Consider the following 21,046-nt stretch of genomic DNA (forward strand, 5'->3'; position numbering starts at 1 on the left):
TGCGCAGGACGTTTCACAGTAGAGACTTTCATCTTCTGTCATATAATTCACATTCCAAAACATAATTCCTGGTCTGTTTCCTAATGCCTGGTCACCAGTATCTCTGTTTTAATAACGATACTGTGGCAGAAACACCTGCATGGGCAGAGGCAATCCCTTCATGTGCTGCTAGGATTAGTCCTAATCTATGTTCCATGTTTGGTTTTACCCTATCCCCCACTCCAGGGATTCGAGCAAACGGAACATTGTTCGCATCAATTATATATGAGTATTTGAGTGGAAACTTTTTAGGTAACGCTGCACCGCTGCCTTTGCTTGAAGCATTGACAGCCAGCATTATTTCACTGTCTATTTTCGTTTTTGAACGAGTGATTGCAGCTACGGAAGCCATTTGCACAGCCCCTTTGGCGGCTTCATCAGCCAATGAATTCCGTTCAACGTGAATGCCATCACGTTGATGACTCAACGTGTGTATCACGTGAGTGTTTTGTAGTCCGTTTCGCAACTGAACTACTTGCTCCCAAAACATTTTATGCTTGATTGTGCCACCTTTTGCATCCTTGAAACCATTTTGAAGCCAATTCTGTAAATATTCATTGTAAGATTGAACACAGTAAAAAGAATCTCACACTATGAGTGTGGGGAATTCGAGATCCGTGTTTTCAAGTGCCATCTTGAATGCTTGTAGTTCAGCTTGCTAAGCTGTACAATCTCCATGAGATTGCGTTTTTGTGACCATTGGTCTGAATTTGCCATCGCGCATACGACCTTTAACGATCGCGCTTGCTGCACTATAAGCTTGTTTACTCTCCGTAGCGGGTTGTGCAGATCCGTCAGTATAAATTATAAATTCGTACTGATCAAGAGGGAGAATTTCAGTAGGCAGAGGACCTTCGTGTTCGTAGTGCAGGAATGCTTGTGTTTTCAAATAAGGATCAAAAACATATTCAACATCAGTTGCAGCAAGAAGATTAACCCATTGTATCCATCTCGGATGTAAAGCTTTTGCATTCGGAATGCTAGCTTTAGTAACTGCCTCTAGGGCTGATACAGGAGTCACGACAATTATGCGTTTCCTCTGTGCTAGGGCTCTTTCTCTTGCTACAGCGGTTTGAACTGCTGTCAGAATCTTTTCTGTAGAAGTGAATTTCATTTCTGCTTGCGTATACAAATGTGATTTGTATGCAGTTGGTACTTTTTCACCTTCGTTAAAAGTTAAGTAGGGGAATCCGCATTGACCCGGAATGATTTGGATCACTAAGTTGCGTACGTTTACGCGCGTTTGCAAGTGTTTAGTTGCTAATATGTCTGTTTGAAGTGAAAGCAGGATTTCTGTGTGTCCTTGTGTCCAAGTTGTGGCTTTGAAATCAGGTTTGATTAATTCATAGAGAGGTTCAACCCTCTCTGCGTAATTTAGAATGTATGTTCTTCCAAAATTCAGGAAACCTAGAATCGACTGTAAGTTCTTCAGTGTTTTTGGAGGTTGGAGCAGCGCACACTTTTCTAAAAAGTTGCCTGACAGACTTTTGCCTTCACTTGAAAGTTCATAACCTAGGAAAAAGACGTTGCGATGGGCAATTCTGGACTTTTTAAAGTTGAATTTGTAACCCTCAGAGGTGAAGCCCAATATAATGGTGTTCACCCTGTTCAAGTGTCTGTCCAGGTCATCGTCTGTCAGATATATATCATCGACATATGACAATGCCTCGTCATTATAAATTTGTAGTAACTCTGTTACTCTTAATGAGAATAACCCCAGGCTGTTCTTGAACCCCTGTGGGAGTCGACAATATTAACGCTGCGTCCCCATTATTGAGAAAGCGGTCAAATATCTACTCTCAGGTGCAATATTTTGACAAAAGAAACCATTTGAAATGTCTAATGTGGTTTTGTACTTTTTACGCACAATGTTATTCATTAATGCTGTAGTGTGTGCATTTTGCACTGCAAATGTTTTACAACATGAGTTTAGGTGTCAGTAATCCAAAACTAGACAATATGTATTGTCTGGTTTGGAAACAGGAGGTTCATTGACGAGGTGCATGTTTCAATCACCCCCTGGTATTCAAGTTGATCTAAGATCTCCCTGACTTGTTTTTTAGCTTCTTACTTAACTGAGTACTGCCTTTGTGCAGTTGGTTGATTTTTTAACTGGATTTTGAGGTGAGTCCTCATCCCATCCTACATGATTCTTGTATAATGCTGGGGCTTGGGCCACTGCCCATTTCCAGGCATAAGTATATTTTAAATGTATTGGAACATCGTTGGAGAAGGTTGACATAATGATGTCTTCGCCACGTGGGCACTCCCTGACAAATCCTGGTGGCCAGTCTCGTTCTGCTAGAAGTATATCATAACCCCTTGAAAGATGCTCCCAAAAGAGTGCTTTCACTTTTCTTGGTATGTCTCACTCCATCCGGAGTGTTATTTCATATAACCTATGCGGAAAACTAACCCTGGTGTCTGCAGTTTCAACTTGAATATCCTCATTCATGTCCACTGTCTTCAGAAGCCCCTTCAGGTTCTGGCAAGCTACTGTAACTTCTGATGCACTGTCCAACATTGTCTGAGCCCATTCTCCGTTCTTGAGTTGCGTTCTCAGAATCCTCAGCATGTCTGATCTTCAGACCTGCTACCTTCTTCTTGGAGAATTTAGGTTTTTGTTTGTTTTTCTGAATGTGTTGATCGTCTTTGGACTTCACGCGTTCTTCTTTGTTCTCTGACCGTCCTCTTCTTTCGGATGTCTGTGATGATATCTGAAAGGTACGATAGGAACGTGTATCAGTATGTTGATATCTGTCAGGTTTTCTCAAATTATCCCTATTCCTGAGGTTGTACCTCCTTTCAGAGGGCTCCTTTTGAGGAGACCTACCTCGGGATTGAGAACGCTTCTCTTTGGAATGCTGTTTACTATTTTCCCACTTCTTTTTAGAAGAGGTAGGAGTGTTTTTGGGAAAGACCTTATCAGGACTTTCAGACAGTTGTGGTTTAACTGGTTTCCCCCCCAAACTGTCTCTGCCTAATTCTTCATAGGATTTTTCAATTATTCTGGCTAGTTCTTGTGGTTGTTCTGTTACATCAAATTCCCTTAATTTCTGGTGGATTGCCCCTGATGCTGCTTCTCCTTTAATATTAGATAATATTATTGTTGAGACCTGGTCAAAATTTTTCATTAACTTCATACCTAAATTCAGAGCAGGCTCTGCCCCGTATTCGTGTTGAATTTGTTTCAGGACATCAGGTATAACCGCCATGGACGGAACACCATGCATTTTTGTGTAGATTGCAGCAAAGACTGTGCCCCTAGTGGTGCGATCCCCATCGGTAAACAGATTGTTAGAATTCTGTGTTTCTCATAAGGGCTAGTATTAGGAAATACTGCTTCGATTTGAGTAATTATTTGAGCTATCCAGAATGGAATTTGTTCACGTTTTGTGGGCATTTTACCCATGACTGCATGTAAAGTCTGTGGAGTGATTTTTACTGGATTTTGAATGGTTAATGGTGGTTGGACTTACATATTGAACCAATTGTCTACAAATTTTGATTAGCTCCTTGAGTTGAGCTAGTAATTCTACATCTGACATTTCTTCAATGTCTGGATGAGGTGTGTAGCCGGCTAAAATTGGCCATGTTGCTCCTGGTCTACCTAGTGGACCGAGCCTGGTAATGTGATTGTAATGTTTTAGGGCGCCTTTAAACCAGAGCTCATGCTCCTGGTATGTGAGTGGAATTTCAATATCCTCGAAAGGAATATATTCCTCAGATGGATCATCTTCTTTGTAGAAGTGAAACAAGTGTGTTACTGGATTTGATTCTGGGAATACTATCCATGAATAGAATACCTCTGTCTGGTGAGATTCATGTGCCTCTATCACAAAAACTGCTCTACCACCTTTTGGTGTTAGGCCATGTTTTATAGGTTTTAGAGTGATGGCTCTCCGTAAATTTGGATGGATGATTATAGCATCCTCGTCGGTTTCTTGAAAACCTGTACGATTAAAAGCTGCTGTGACTTGGTCAGCCGCAGTTCCACCAGTATCAGTGTTTGTGCCGTTTTCAGTCATTGTTTAATGAAAGTTTCAGAGCAAGTTTCAAGGGAACAAAGATAAGGTGCACAATATTTTGGAACACTGTATCCTTCAACATAGAACAAACCAAACAGCTAATACATAGGATTTTCGTCCTACTCAGCTATGGCGGATATTATCCCTACCCACTCCAGACGCCTTATGGAGTATTATGAGTAGGGGTCTCTGAGAAAAGCACGACTGAGTTACTCCAGTATCTAGCGTTAAATTAGTGCCTTACCAAACGTTGGGCGCCATGTAGTGTAGTTCCTATATCCCTGATAGGCTCTGCGCATTGGAATAAAATACACTATAGATTTGATATAGGACTGAGGTCAGTATGCCTCTATTGAGTACATTAAACTTAATTACTTGTGTGTGCGAGCTAACTCAGAGGTCACTAGAAACTTCTCAAAAATACAAGAAGGGAGGAGGAGCCAAGATGGCGGACGGACAGGACGTCTGAGCTCCCGGCTCCGCAGCCCGTCTGCTGTTTACATGACATCCTGATCTTTAATCCTGCCTACGGCGCGAGCAAATGTAACCACGAATGCGCTGATACTTTCCGCATTCCTCCGATGTTCCCGCCGGCTTTTTTGGTCGAGGATTCATAGAGTTTGCCGGCTTTGGACTTTGCCCACGCATTCTGGCCCGACCACCACCGCCGGACACCGCTTATCACGTACGGTGAGACGACCTGGGGCTGGACCGGCGCCGGGGGAAATGTGACCGGACGTGGAGTGGGCGGCCTGGCGGAGCCTTCTTCGCGACGGAGAGAATTCCTGTACGATTGGGTCCGGGCTGGCGAATCTTCCTTTGTCCTCCTACCAGCGGTCAGAGCGGTATCCGTTTGAGAGCGCCCACCACCCGCATTGCAATACAGCCGAGGGCTCTCCCATCGTGTGAGCCCCGTATAGCGAGCAGCAACTCCTCTTGCCCTCACTACTGTTCCTCCGTCCTATGGAGTCGCCCTCACCCCTCCGAGGTGGGCTGGCGGCGGAAATGGTGTCGGTGCCGGTCTGCTTCGCCGGAGAGGCGGAGGCCGCCATGTCCCTGACGCAGGCTTCACTGCCTGCTGTCGAGCTGGAGGGTGTCCCGGTGGCGCCTTTACATACTGTCGGCATGCTGCAACAGGGAGCAGACCTGACCTATGGTGATATCCTTCTAGCCCTGGGGGACTTGCGGGCGACATGGTGCCAACGCACTCGAGAACTGGAGCGGAAGATCGATGCTGCTATGCCATCCAGGGAACTACTGCGGTTGTCTGACCCCCCAATGCCTCTCATTCCCTTCGAGGCGGATACAAATTGGCGACAGGGGGATACTGTGGAACGTCCTCTCCCTGGTTACAGTGTCGAGGGTTCTTCTAATGATAAAGTTGCAGATACAAAGCTCCCTTCCACTTTACAAGCTGAGACTCTGCCTCTGCGGGTGTTGCCGTGTCTGCCTCAACATCGCCGGAGTGTGTGCCGTTCGGTGGGGAAAACTGTGTTTGTCACTATCGATGTGGTGATGGTCTATGACTGGGAACTCTCGCTTCTTCTCCCTCTGCGTCTTCTTTGCCGGGAGCGGCCATCTTGCTCCTTTGTTCTGCCTGAGGTACACCCCCAGCGGCGGCCATGCTTGGTGGGGTCTCCGCGTTCAGGCCAGGGTTGATGTTGCCTCCCTTGATGATCCTGCTTGACCGCCTGGCATGACCCGGACTAGAATATTTGTTTATGTATCGGTTGTGCCGCATGTGTGTAAATTGCTACTGTTTACTGCGGGGGTGGATCTGTGGGGCCACTCAGGATCGGGCCGGGGCTGGGCGATTCCCTTTAGTTTGCTGTACGTATTTGCGGGCGGGGACTAGGATGAGACTGCTAATTATCTGCTTTGCTCGCACATTTGGAATGGAGTCTCCCCACCTGCCGCTTTGCTTGCTTCTTCAGTTGTGCTGATGATATTCAGGGTGGGGGATGCTTAAGGGGCTGTGGTGACCGGGAGTATGTAACATTTCCTCCTCCTGCCTTCTCTGGGAGTCGGAGACTGGGAGGTTATTTCCCACTCTCCAGACTCTCTTTCCTACTTGGGGTTCATTTGGGGCGACAGGCATGCCTATTGGGGGGGGGTGGGCCGTGGCCTTCCGCTGGTATGCAGGGTGGGGGGATGGGATGTGTTCTATGTCTTCTTCGTCTCTATGGCCCTCTCTCTCTTTCTTTCTCTCTTCCTCTTTGGTTTCTTTTTCTTTTATGTTTCTTTGTTTCTTCGGGGTCGGGGTTCAGTGTTAGTAAGGAGTTTATTGTGTTCTATCATTCTGTGGTATAGTGTATGCTCTTAGTTCCTGGATGGTGGCCACCTGTCTCCTTACCAATGCCTTCCTATATAACGCCTCCTTCTGGGTGCTCCGTGAACGGTGATGTCTCTCCTGGTCAGTGATTAGCTTCGACTCTTTTCGAAGTACACTACGTTGTACTCGACAAAACCATAAAATTAAACCTTTTCTTATCCTGACATTATTGTTCTATGTTCTCCAATGTCATAGCGGCCGGCCCCGAGGGGTTGTAGGCAGACGCTGTGTATTGTGCATCTACCGAAATAAAGGTTTTTAAAAAAAAAAAAAAATATACAAGAAGGGATTCGTTTCTGACAACTGCATAAACATGACAACTTTGTTTCCCTTAGAGTTGGAACAATCTCAGAACCGTGGAAACAATAGATAACAGTTTCACTCAGTCAATCGTGCATGCTTCGTTTCTACAGAGTTGCACAGAAATAGAGAGATGGGCGTTTCAATAAAAAGGGTTTATTGAACAGTCTTATTTCTCATGCAAGAGATATGAACTGCTACAATCGTAAGACAGGCTGCGAAGTACAATATGTACAGAGTTAGCAGTAAGATAAAATAATACTGCAATAGCATGGTTTGTAGCTATAACATATATTAATTAAAATACAGACATAAATAACACAGGCTAAAATGTGAATACCAATCTGATGCTTCTAAATAGTTCTACCCCAGTGTACCTAACCTAAGTGTAGTACGAGGTAAAAAGTAGGTGCTGTTTTCTAAAGTATAGCTAGCTATAGTTTTGCCAAGAGTTGCGAAAAGTTTCTCTAAGTTCTAGTCTGCTCCATACCTTAGAAGGTGCAAGGTTGGAATCTCTTTCCGGGACTCGATATCTAACACCCCGCAAGGGGAGTCATAAACACTGGAGCTGGATTCTCTGCGAGGAAGATGACAGCGTCTGGTCAGTGCATCAGGCTGGAACTCGATCTCCTTCCGAACTTTCCGTGGTGAACCGCAAGTAGGCAGTCGAGCTGGACCGTACCGGAACCATAGTTTGCCAGGGCAAGTGCAGGTATATTTATACCTTGAAGGTGTTTAGGAATGCCTGTATTGACGTAAAAGTCGGGCATCGGAACGTCATGAATGAACCCCTAAGGAATAGATGTTCATGCATAATAAATGTGTTCTTGGAGAAATCAATATCCAAGCAAGGGAAATTCCTAAAGGCTTATGAGTCTGGTTTTCAAAGGACTCGTTGTGACGTGGATGGACGGATGTAGGAGACCATGCCTGTATTTGGTTAGCATGGACAATGCCTAAATAAGGGCTGGAATTCTATGCATAAATAAGGGCAATATGAATTGTACCTATATAAGGGCACAAATCGGGAAACATATATACGGAATCTAAATCTACACACTTCTGTATGGAAAGTAGTATTATTCTACCGTTGTCCACAAAAAGAATGCAGTCACCTCCCTTCAGCAATCCTGGAGAGTAAACACTTAGCTATAGAGATGGCTGCAATCTACTACTAAGGGAACCCATAAGGTCCTCATTTGCCATACTCCTTTGGTGGCTGCACAGTCACCCATGTGCCTTTCACCAGGTTTTTATTCGCATGAAAATTATTGCACGGAGTGCATATTTGAATGCACTAGTCCTACTCCCTCACATAAAATGTGCATTTGTTTAAAATTTGTTTTTACAACACAAAACATCTTAGTGCATTCAAAACCTCCCACATTCTTTTCACTTACTTGCCGTGGTACTAGGTTCCCATTCACCAGTACAAGTTTCCTCTTGCTTGATTGTTAATATGAGACCTGTAGAATCTATTGCATTGTCAGGAGTTTCTGCAAAGTAAGCACATTAAATAGTGATAAGTAAAACAGTGATATAGACATGTACATGGTCACACTATGTTTGTCAATAAGCGCATAAGCGCATACATGACCAAGGGCTTGACTTTGTTGATGAGCTAAGAGTGTTTAAGGCGACTGTATACCAATGTCAGCTTTTTCGATCCTTTATTATTGCAGTTGACAAGTGCATGGCTTTTGTATGATAAATGAAAGAAGCAATAAGGTTACATGTATGTGTAGAAATTGCCACTTGAATCAAGGACAGCAGATCAGTGTTAAGTCGCTGTAGCCGGGAAGTGTAAGTCTACAGGTCTCATGGTTTTCTCTTTTTATCACGACTGCTTTCACCCCTTTTGCCATTTAGTTTGCCTTGTTTGTGTCTGTTTTGCCTTTCTCTCGTTTATGCCATTGTCTATTGTTTTTCAATTGTTTTCTTGACATTTAGTCTCGTTTCTGTGCCCTTGTTTTTGCCGTCTCTCACTTTGTGCCAGTGCTTTCCTTGCTTTTTCGCCCTATTCGCTTGCCTTTTTGCCTTGTTTCTGCGTCTTTGCCTTCTCTTGTTTTGTGTAAGTGCTTTCTTTTTATTTCACCCATGTTTCTTTGCCATTCTGCCCAGTTTGTGTGCCCTGTGTTTACTGCTCCCGCACTTTCTACACCCACCTCCTTCCCTTCATCACCACTACTTACCTACTCCTCACGCCTTCCCGCGCTTTCAGCTCCTGCCTTATGCTTCTCTCCCAGCCCAGCCCACCAACCCTTGTGCAACCCCCAGATCTACTTAATGGTGTCTGCAGCACGAGAATGCACCAGGCAAGTCACTGGTGTACTGAAGGTGTGCCAAAGGCAAGACCGTCCGAACCTGAACCTCGCCCTGTGCAAGAAACCCTGGTCCTCCCCAACCAACTGCTACCCCTCTGCACTCCTCCATGCCCTCAACCTCAGCCAACTGCCCTGCTGCCACACTGCACCACACAACACAGAGGGAGCTTTTGCCTACCCCTCCTGCCACTTCCCCTGCACCACCACACTCACTGCCCCAGCACTCACCGCGACCAGCTGGTACATTGAGGAACTCAGAATGGCCAAACGGTACTGCAAACAACTATAACAGAGTTGCAGGGCAAGCCAGGAAGAATAGGACATGGGCATGTTCCATTCATCCCAGAGGTGCTAACACAAGCAAATCCGGGAAACCAATAGAAAGACCCTAGATTACTGCATCAAAAACAGCTCAAACAGAAGCAAATACATTTTCACAATCATCAAGGACTCTGTGCCTGAGAACTTTCCTGCAGTAAAATCACAGCCATCTGCAGCAACTTAAACCCACAACTGGACCCCATCAACCTTGCAATAAGTCTCATGGTTTCAGAAACCACAGTAATCATGAAGACCATCCACTCTGGGTCCCACCAGATCCTTGCCCCACCACACCATCGACAAAGGCTCAGCCTCCAATCAGCAAAGTGCTTTCCCCCATCTTCAACACCTTCATCAACGCACCCCCTTTCCCAGAAACCTGGAATACACAGCCGTCAACGCCCTCCTGAAGAAGCCCTCAGCACAACCACACAAGCTCATGAACTACAGACTGATTTCCCTCCTCCAGCCATGGTCTTAGAAAAACCCATCAACAGATGCCTTGCTGACCATCTCGCCAACCACCAGCTCCTCGATGCCATTCTATTAGGATTCAGACCAAACCACATTAGAGAATCCAGGGGCCAGGCACCATATGGTGCCTTGCACACGGTACATGGATGTTTGAAAAGTGGCTGTTTGTACTGCGACATGTGCTGCACCCTTTTTCCTGGGCTGTAGGGCAAGCTGCAGTACAAAACGGTCCATACCGACCGCCTTGCTGGGGGTCCTATCATAATTGGACAGGTGGTATTGTCGACTCATTGTCGAATGAACACCTGCCCGCGGCGATGGTGATCGGACACTCGTCTGATCGCCATTGTAATGAAGGCCGAGGAGTCCAAAATGAATGCCACTTACTAGTGGCAGCCAGGAATAATGCAGGACGACATAAAAATGAGAGGGATAAACTCCAACAATTTTGAGAACTCTACAGCCATTCAAATACGTTCACAAGCATCTCAAGGACTCATGTGAACACTAACGCTGGGAAAAAAGAACCGGTTGAGGAACAGATGTCCAAGCAGATCAACAGTGCTATAAAGTGCCTGCTCTTCCCTAGGGCAATGGTCCAGTTAGCTAATACTTGCTTTTTTGGGAGAAGTTTGCCCGTCTGTACTTGTGGTTTTGACTAGGCTGTACGGTAAATGGGCATCCATGTCTAAAATTAGTTTACCACCCCGATGGAGGCCCACTTCTCACTCAGGTTTAAGCTGGAGAAAAACCTGAAGAACTGTGGGTCATACAGATCAAACTCGCTACTCAAAATGGATGTGAAGATCTTCAAAACAATGTTGGTGATGCGCCTACAAAGCATTCTGCGGATACAGCCTGACAAGACTGGATTCTTAAAGAAGTACCATGTGGGAATAGCAAAACAAAAAGCATCTTGGGCACAGTCTACCAGGATAGAGAAAAGACATGCTTCCATCTCATGATGCTGGGGGAAAGATTTCTGAATGTGGGTACCTATACAGACCTATCCTCTAAGGTTAAGGAGAAGAGGTGTGATTCTTCCTAAATCCAGATAGAGAGAGAGTCAAGACAGGAGTGTCGTATGTCCCCTCTACTTTTCGCTCAAACCCTGGAGTCCTGGCACAGAGGATAACAGACAAAGTGAAAAACATAGGGTTACCCTGGGTAGGGATGTTTTTTACGCTTTCGATGTTTGCTGGTTCTGTTATTACTCTTTAGCCCAACTACCTCACCTCCTGACTTTGGTCCAAGAGTTGGAGACATTTTTGGTATTGGTGGACTATATGATCAATGCAACCAAACTGAAGGACCTCAATCTTACAAAACCACATCAGGTCCTAGAAACGTTACACCAGCAGCTGCCATGTAGGTGGAGTAGTTCATCCATTAAGTATCTAGAAGTCCATTTACTCCCAACCATGAGTGGGATATATGGGGTGAATTATCCACCTCACATGTAGGAAACTGGTACTAATCTGCAGCAGTAGGGCAATTAAATCCTTCTACAGGCTTAGGCAAATTGCTTCTGTTAAGATGATGGTTCTCCCTAGAGTCTTGTTCCCTTTCCAGGAGTAGCTAGTGATGAGGCCCAGATAGGATGAATACATGCATAGCAAAGGATATTGTGAGGATATGGGACTTGAATGAAGTCAAGGTTCTCGTCACTAGCTTTCTCTCTCCCTTCAAACCGATTTCCAATTCTAGTGACTTGACTTACTCTGGTGCTAGATAGAGAGCATTTTATTCAATGGTCGATGTATTAAAGTGCGAGAAATGTTTACAAATGTAAAGATCATATAGTTTGACTAAACGAAGATAGATTTGGGCTGAAGGTCTAGATATACACCAATTTTTGTGACACATATATATATATATATATAATATATATATATGTGTGTGTATTATCTACTGGCGGTCGCCAGTAGATAGTTATAGTTAGGACCGTGTTTCCATAGGAAATCCGCAACATTCTATTTGGAATAACTTTGGCGCCGGTCGACGAATCCTCGCGAAATTTTCAAAACTAATGGTACGCTACGCTCCGCTCCTACCCTGAAAGTCTCGGGGGGATTCGTCAAGCGGGGGCTGAGAAAAAAGGGGGGTCCCAAAACGCGTTTTCCCCATGCATTTTTCCATAGGACCTTTAGACACAGCTACAGCCCGAACGGCTGAACAGAATTACTTGAAATTTGGCAGAGAGGTAGTCCTCAGGTCAAGGATGTGCCTTTTGTAGGTCTGGTGTAAATCTGTTCAGTAGGTCCTGAGAAAATAGCATTTAAATCAATATATATATCTGTAAGCGCGCTCCGTGCGCTTACCGTAAGCTTACCGTACGCGTACGGTGCCGTGCGCGAGCTCAATTCTGATTGGTGGTTACATGACTGTAAACATTCGAATCGGTCGAAATCAGGAAGTGTCGGCCGCCATTTTCTGTCTCTCGCACTGAGAAACAAAGGTGGGGAATGTGAAACGGGGGCAACGAAGAGAGTTGCAGACCCCCTAGTGTTTGTCAGGGGGTCCAAGAAGGACCCAAAAGTACGAAAAATAAATTTAATAATTTTAAAAAAAAATCGTGGGGTACGCGTACGGTAAGCTTACCGTACGCGCACGGCAAGCTTACCGTACGCGCACGGCAAAAAAAAATTAAAAAAAAAAAAAAGAAGTAACAATCACATTTATTAAATAGATTAAAGGACCCACAAGGGAGAAAAAAACAAATGTTACTGCGTAAAAAAAGGCGAGGCGCGCACGGCATGGACTGCGCAACGTGGGCGCTCGGTGCGCGAAGCGCACCGTGCGCTCACAGCGCGCGCACCGTGCGCGGCGCGCACCGTGCGCGCAGGGTGTGCGCATAGTGAAAAACCAGAAAAAAAAATAAAAAATAAATACATAACTTAGCATTTAAAAAACCGTACAAATTCACTGAAAAAACCATAGGTTTCACACACGTTATAGTTAGGAATTATCATTTACAAAACCTTGCAAATTCACTTAAAAAACCATAGGTTTCACACATGTTATAGTTAGCTGTACATTTCACTCGTAAAAAACCAATGAAATTCCACGTTATAGTTAGATCAGGTAACTATAACTTGCGCGACCGCAATCCACAATGTGTAATTTCAGATGTCATCATTGATGTCATGAGTGATGTCACTGACCATGTCATGAGTGATGTACTATGTGACGTCATCAGCAGTTTATTGTGGGCGCGCAAGTTATAGTTACCTGATCTAACTATAACGTGGAATTTCATTGGTTTTTTACGAGTGAAATGTACAGCTAACTATAACATGTGTGAAACCTATGGTTTTTTAAGTGAATATATATATACATACACATATGTATATATACACACACTTTATATATGTATATATATACATATATATACAAGCACACACATATATATTCACTGAACAAAAAGAATGTTGCAGGGACTTTACAGTTAGGCTCTGATTTCACTTGTACAAAACCATAGAAATTCAGCAGTTATACTTACCTGAGCTAACTATAACTTGTGCCCCTACAATGTACTGCTTATGACCTCACATATTACATTACTGATGACATGGTCAGTGACATCACTGATGACATCTCAAATAACATCACTGATTACATCATCCAGTGATTGTGAGTCTTTATGAATAGTTTATGAGGGTTAAAGATATATACTAAGGTACTCCAAAAGTATAATTAGTATACTTTGAGTACTACTAATGAGTAAAACAATTTCTAACATATACTATGTGAGTAGCTGTGTGACTGTGTGTATCTGTGTGTCTAAGTGGCTGCATGAGTGAGTGAGTGACTGTATGGGGTGTAAGTGGGTGTGTGAGTAGCCTTATGGGTGAGTGACTGGCTGTGTAAGTGGCTGTATTGGTGAGTGGGTGTATGAATGGCTCTATCGGTGAGTGAGTGGCTTTGTGAGTGGGTGTATAGATGGGTGAGTAGCTGTGTGAGTAGCTATATAGGAGAGTGAGCTGGTGTGTGATTGGTGGTATGGGGGAGTTTTTATGTGAGTAGCTGTATGGGAGAGTGAGGGGCAGTCAGTGGCTGTATTGGTGAGTGAGTGGATGTATGAGTGAGTGAGTGAGTGGGTGTGTGAGCGGCTCTATGAGTGAGTGAGTGAGTGGGTATGTGAGTGGCTGTATGGGTGAATAAGTGGTTGTGTGAGTAGCAGTATGGGAAATGAGTGGGTGCATGAGTGGCTCTATGGATGAGTGAGTGGGTTTGTAAGTAGTTGTATGGATTTGTGAATGGGTATATGAGTGGTTGTGTGGGTGTGTGAGTGGCTATGTGAGAGGTTGAAGGGGGGTTTGAGTGGGTGTGCGATTACCTCTGTGGATGATGTCATCAGCGATGTCACTGACCATGTCATGAGTGATGTAATATGTGAGGGCATAAGCAGTGCATTACGGGGGCATCAATTATAGTTAGCTCAGGCAACTATAACTGCTGAATTTCAATGGTTTTGTATGAGTGAAATTTGAGCCTAACTATAACGTCCCTGTAACCTTTGGATTTTTTTCAGTTAATTTCAAAGGTTTTTCAAAGTCCATTTCTAAAGTTTTATGTCCCTCTAATGTTTTGCTTTTTTAGTTAATTAGTGGGGTTTATTTTTAATACTTAGGGCCATATGTAGGTAGCCTAACATTTACTGCTTCATAAATACCGAATTTTACCGATTCGGTATTTATGAAGCGGTAAATGATATGTAGGTAATCTATCGGTAATATTTACCGATTCGGAATGGGTCGGTAATTTAGAATCGGTATTTACCGATTCGGTAATGGTAACTGGCTTCCCATTGATTCCTAATCAATGGGAAGCCAGTTACCATTACCGAATCGGTAAATACCGATTCGGTAATGGGGGAGCACAATCAAGGGTGGCAGGGTGTCACAGTGACACCCTGTTGCACCCCTGATTCCTGCATGTGTGCACATGTGGCGCACATACATGCCCTAAGGGCATGTATGTCTGCCACATGGCACTGTTAGTCCAGCAAAATATTGCTTTTTGCAATGTATTCGGTATTTAGCACCAACATATATTTGGTTCTAAATACCGAATTATTTTCCCTACACATCACTCATTTGAGTGTCACCTACATATCATTTCAGGATTCGGTATTTACCGAATCGGTAAAATTACCGATTCGGTAATTTTACCGATTCGGTAAATTACCGAATCCTGAAATGTGCCCCCTACATAGCAAAAGCCTAAATACCGGTCGGTAACGGGATATTTACCGAAAATCGGCCGTTACCGACCGGTATTAGGCTTCCTACATATGGCCCTAAGTGTATTAAAATTGATTTTGATTTTTAATTTAGTTTGTTTTGCACGGTAGATAATTTTTATAAATATGCTTATTATACGTTTACAAAACATAACAATCACATGTGTAGTTATTGTAAAGTATATGAAGTTTTTTATGTATTAAACAAATGTAATTTTGTCAAAATACTTTTGGGGTACCGCAGGACCTCTCTTTCTTTTTTCTTTTCCAGAGTTTTATATATTGCGAACTCGACCCGAGAAATCGGGTATCACAGCGCTTTACATGAGCACTAGGGTCTGTAAACATAGACGGACTACTATATGCTTTTTTAGTCCCGATCACGTGATCCCTGCGAATATGTACACTCCTCCATTTTCGTTAATCACATCAGTGTGAACAAATTTACAAGAATATATAAACCACGTTCTATCTGTTTTCAAACAAAGTTACCAATTTTGCAACTTTCACAAATTCGCAAATTTATGTACCAGGTTAGCGAATTCACTTGCAAGCACAACCAGACCTTTTCTTCTGATTGGATATATTAAGACTCCATCGTTGCACATGGAAAACCACACCCAAAAACAATTACTTCTCCAGTGAAATCTCTAGAATGAGGATTGAGAACCAGTGATGCTCTCCTTTTACACAATGGCTGAAGCTACATTGTCCGTCTAAAATGTGCACCCAGAACCTGTTGATGATAAGAAGGAGAAGGAAAACACACCACCCTGCAGAAAAGAAAGTAATCCGTGGAAGCACGTTAGTACCCCTTATTGGGAAAAGAAGGTAATAGCAAAATATGTGCAGTGCAATATTTGCGGAAAGCAGTTAACCAGAGGCACTGCAAAATAGTACTCACAGGGGACAATTCCATGTGCAAGCACTTAAAACAATTCATAAAAGGGTCTACAACCAGATGATGCTTGAGAAAGCAGGTGCAGCAGGACAGTCAACCTCTACAGCAGCCATGGGAGAACCATCATCAGCTGCAGTCATTACAATACCAGCTGACTGAGAAGAATTGAGTGACATGGTAATTTACTGCACGAAACGCCACATGCTTGTCGCTGTAAACATTTTGTCTGTGGGTACATTCTTGGATACAGTGAAGAAGCATCACTGTTAGATTTATTTGATTTTGCTTCCAGTGACTACATAATGTTTTTGAAGACTGAAGCCAGTTGCTTCTTTGCATTGCCCCATACTTACCCTTGTTACTACCCTGTTCACTTTTTGTTAAAAAAATTAAAACAATTAAAAGAACTGTTAAAAAACCCTTCCAGAAATGAAAAACGGTTCTTGTTAGAACCACCATCTGCTCAAACAAAGAGCTAACTCTGTGTTTTTAATGTGTCAATGACTGTATAGGTGTGAGAGTGGGTGTGAAAATGTGTGCATGAGTGTATACCTGGGTGAGTTATTGGGTGCATTAGTGTGTGGCTGTGTGTGCCAGTATCTGCTTTGGTGTATGCTTGGTCATGTCAGTGTCTGCATTAATGTATGCCCAGGTGTGTCAGTGTTTACATTAGTATCACCCTGGGTGTGTCACTGTATGCACCAGTATGCGTCTGGGTGTGTTATTGGATGCATAGAGTTAGGTTAGGTGTGTCAGTGTCTGTATTGGTGTATGCCTGGGTATATCAAAGTCTACTTTGGTGTATGCCTGGGTATGTCAGTGAATGTGTCACTGTATGCCTGGATGTCTTTTTGTATGTATTAGTGTTTGGATGGGTGTGTCAGTGTCTGCATTGCTGTATATCTGGATGTGTCAGTGTGTGCAATGGTAAGTCTCTGGGTATCTCAGTGTATGCATCAGTGTGTAATTGGATGCATTAGTGTTTGGCCGGCTGTGTTAGTGTCTGTATTGCAGTATGCCTGGGTGTGTGAGTGTCTGCATTGGTATGTCCCTGGGTGTGTCAATGTGTGCCGGGTTGTGTTATTGGATGCATTAGTGTTTGGCTGGATGTGTCAGTGCCTGTATCAATGTGTATTTGGGTGTGTCAGTGACTGTATTGATGTGTGTCTAGGTGTGTCAGTGGCTGTATCAGTGTGAACCTGTGTATGTGAGTACCTCTAGCTGTGTGTAGCTGGGTGTGTGAGTTGCTGCACTGATGTGTGCCTAGGTGTGTTAGTAACTGTAGTCATCTGTGCTTGGGCGTGCATCCTCAAAATCTAAACTGCAAGAACTAATTACTACAGTACATAACTTCAATAGATAGTGCCATTGGTCTGTATAAAAAGGAAAAAACTGAAATATTTATTAGTTTTACAGTTAATAGAATTTCAACAATGCATAAAGACATAATTCAAAGAAATAACTAGACATTTCTCATACTGTAAAAGTTTGTATTAATATAAATACGCATGTCATTTTCCCTTTTTTACTGTTCTCAGCATCTTAACTTATACACCTTACATTTTGTACTTTTTGAGCACTCATCATTGAACAGTGGGGGAAAAAAATCGTCATAAAGATTGTAGAAAAAAACTGAACACTATCTTATTGCAATTAAGGAACACTGTGCATTCACTACAAATAAACATAACGCAAATTATGTAACTATTTACAGATACAGTTATGTGCACAACCCCCTTAAACACATGCAGGTATATCTTTATACCAGCAGGCGCAAAAGAAAGTGGTGTCTGCAAACATTTTAGAATACCTTCAGGGGAAAAGATTGTAGCTAAACATGAAAAGTGTAATATTTTGGCATATAGTTATCTAGCAGCACTGCTAAGAAGCATGGAAGCACTTAAAAGCAATTCATGAAAGTGTGTCCACTGAATGATGCAGGAGAAACTAGGTGCAACAGAATATTCCACATTTACAGCACCCTTGGGAGAACCTTCATCAGCTGCAGTCATCACAATACCAGCAGCCTGTGAAGATTTGGGTGAGATGGTTACTGACTGCGCAAAATGCCACTTTTGTTGCTGCAAAAATGTGTTCTGTGGGCCTATTTTCCTTTCTACTGTTCTTAGGTTGTATACTTATACACCACCAATGTACTTTTGAAATAATCATCATTGATCAGTTGGGGAAAAACAACCATTAAAGATTGTAATAAAAAAAACAGCCAAACATGGGGCCTATTACGATCTTGGTCAGACAGCCTTCGACCTTAGGTCTGAGGCTTTCCGACCGAGATTGTTTTTTTCAATTCCAATCGGCTGATTACAATACAGCCGGTCAGAATTGAAATCGGACAGTCATCCCTGCCAGATTCCGACGGGCTCAAGGAGCTTTCCATGCCGGGCTTTTCGATATGGAAAGCCTATCGGAAAGCATGTTTGGGGGTCCCTTGCAGGGCCCCTTTCTGTTTGCAGCCTCTGGCTGATCCCTGCACCTTGTGGCAGGCACCTCAAGGTGCTTGCATGGGTTGCAGGAATTGACACCTTTCTCTATGGAACATATTTCTCTATGGGAGTTTGTGTTACGGCCAGTTTATGGCCGTAGCACAAGCTTCCATAGAGAAATAGGAGTATGGGACCATGGTTGCAATGTAATAGCGGTGTCGCCCGACATCGTAATCGAGCCCTAAGTGTATGTACGTAGATGTTTGCATGTGTAGATAGGTCTGTCACTAACTGTACGGGTTTTTGAGTGGGTGTGCGACAGTAAATGGGTGTGTCAGTACCTGTGTGAATAACTGTATAGGAGTTTGAGAACATGAATGAGTACCTGTACTGGTGTGTTTGTAACCCTTAAGTTAAATTAATAATACATATTTTCAAGTACATTGTATTAATATGTTAGAATACAATTTAAACCAAACAATTAACAAACAAATATAACCTAATTTATTTTACAAATACAGAAACACACTGAAGCTTGAACTTTTGATTAACTACTATAGGAACTCAACCATAACCTTAGAATGCTGCTGTTTATTTACTTTACCTCTCCAAATTTTTAATGGAGAAGGAGTAAGCCTGAATGAAAGTAACAAAAATGTATGAAAAAAACCCTAATTTGACAAGGAGACAAAAACAATTTAAAGAAATAAGATTAAGAATGTTTAGAAATAGAGTAATACATAATTTGGTACGAATACTGAAGGACACTAAGAGGAGAAGAGCAGCACTCAAACAAAAAAAATATATTGAGAGTGTGTTTGATAAAGTGTTTGCTCTGAAGTGCAAACTATTTATTTTGATACTAATGAGAATGAAAACACTGGATGAAACAGTGTTGTCTATGAAGAAAAGAAAATCCCCCCAAAAGCTTATTATTAAAAGTAACCTCTGCTAAATTCTCAAAGTGTACGTCTACTACTTAGCCTTTCTTTAAAGAAAAAAGCTACTTACAAGAGAATTAATTAGTGTATGCAGTTGAAACAGGCCAATGTTATGAAGTAAAAGACAGTAGTCCCATTGCAAAAGAAGAGATGGTTCCTAGAAATGTAGACGAGATAGGTGAAGAGGTAAAAGGAAGGTGTGGTCATGCTCCTGTGTATAAATGGGAGTGCAGTAGTATTTACAGTATTTGCAAGGGAATAAACTCATACAGTAGGACCCACACCCATGTAATTGCAGTGATGCTATTTACTTTACCTCTGCGAACATTGGAACAAATGATTGCTGGTATCATCGTCATGTTGAGGTTAAGTGCATGTTGCAAAATTCAGGCACACCAACTTGGTTTCTAGCCCTGAGTTATGCAGCATATCCATAGGATCACTTGCATTACTTTCTGTCAGAAGCAAACTCTACCATTAAAGGTATCATCCACTCAGCTTCAGAAAGAGCTTAAAGGTAGAGTTGTGCATTACATTTAGATGTTAAAAGCAATATTGAAACTGTGCGTGTAGAAACAGTGCGTGTAGAGAGATTTGGAAGAATTGCTTGTTATTCTAGTGAATGGTGTGCCCACGAAAACCAAAACAATCTGGTAGAAACTAGATGTAGATAAGGTGAAGAAAGCCACATTATATCTTAAAGACAATAATGTGCACTATCAAGATGTTGTCTAACATGAAAGTTGCATGGAGGAAGAAATGTTGGCTTCAAGTGGACAGTTTAATAAAGTAGATAGAAGTAGATCTGAAGAAATATATGAGCATTAAAGTATCCATCCACTACATTCAAAAGAGGGTATGGGGGATGCCATTGAACTGTATCAGATGAAACAAGCTAAAAGAACTCCAATAAGTGGCCGGAGAAACGTTTAGTGGCTCAATGTTTTCCTCAACTATTCTGATGTGGGGTAGGCAAGATGGTATGATGACCGCCCTGTGCAAATATCTGCAGCAGAGTACAAGTCACAAGATTATATTCTGGGGACCTTAGTTTTCATATTCCATATGTATTCTATCTGTTGTTTGAAACAAGTGGCTTCTACTAATTTCTCTTTAAAGTCTAAAACCGTTAGAAACACCTTCTTAAAAAACAACAGTAGTTTTAACAAACATTTAAAATGCGCTCCACAAAATCCTTCCAGCAGTAGTGACACAGCTTCTGACTAACCCTGAAATTCAGCTTGCAGTCGTCTTGGGTTAATTCAAACTTACTGACAAGGACCTCTTTTATAGTGGGATACCTCAACCTCTTCCCTTTCTCTAGAGCCAGTACGTTGCCCTCACATCACCACACATATGACTCCAGACGCACCGCTACAATCCTCCTCAGAGATCCTCTGTACCTCTATAGCTACTTCTTACGTCAGAAATAACCAGTCTTTATCAACCCCCTCCTTAAAGTCAGGCACCACGTCTCTGAATATATGAACTCTTTCTTCTGCACTGGACACAGTAGTGGTGCTCCCATCATTTTTGCTAGACTCTAACAGCTATTTGGCCTTCAAGTGCTCCTCATTGACAGTCCAGCCACAAAGACCCTTTTATCCTCCAAGGCCAGCTTTTCTTTCCTCTGTACCCAGCTGAGCCAGCTGCAGATTTGGGTCCCACTCAGGCTGTCAGGTCCTCAGGAGACTGGG

General features: G+C 42.9%; 1 protein-coding gene across 2 annotated transcripts in view; it reads right to left on the reverse strand.

The window, feature by feature from the left end:
* Nucleotides 1-21,046, reverse strand: part of LOC146829025 (uncharacterized) — a 234,663-nt gene that overhangs the window by 127,980 nt on the left and 85,637 nt on the right. For both annotated transcript variants that reach the window (XM_085607667.1, XM_085607668.1), the window contains exon 4: nucleotides 8,100-8,195. In XM_085607667.1, the coding sequence (XP_085463793.1) occupies nucleotides 8,100-8,195 (96 nt within the window). The remainder of the gene's footprint in view (nucleotides 1-8,099; nucleotides 8,196-21,046) is intronic.

The sequence above is a fragment of the Triturus cristatus genome, chromosome 5_2, assembly GCF_964204655.1.
Source record: "Triturus cristatus chromosome 5_2, aTriCri1.1, whole genome shotgun sequence".
NCBI lineage: Eukaryota > Metazoa > Chordata > Amphibia > Caudata > Salamandridae > Triturus > Triturus cristatus.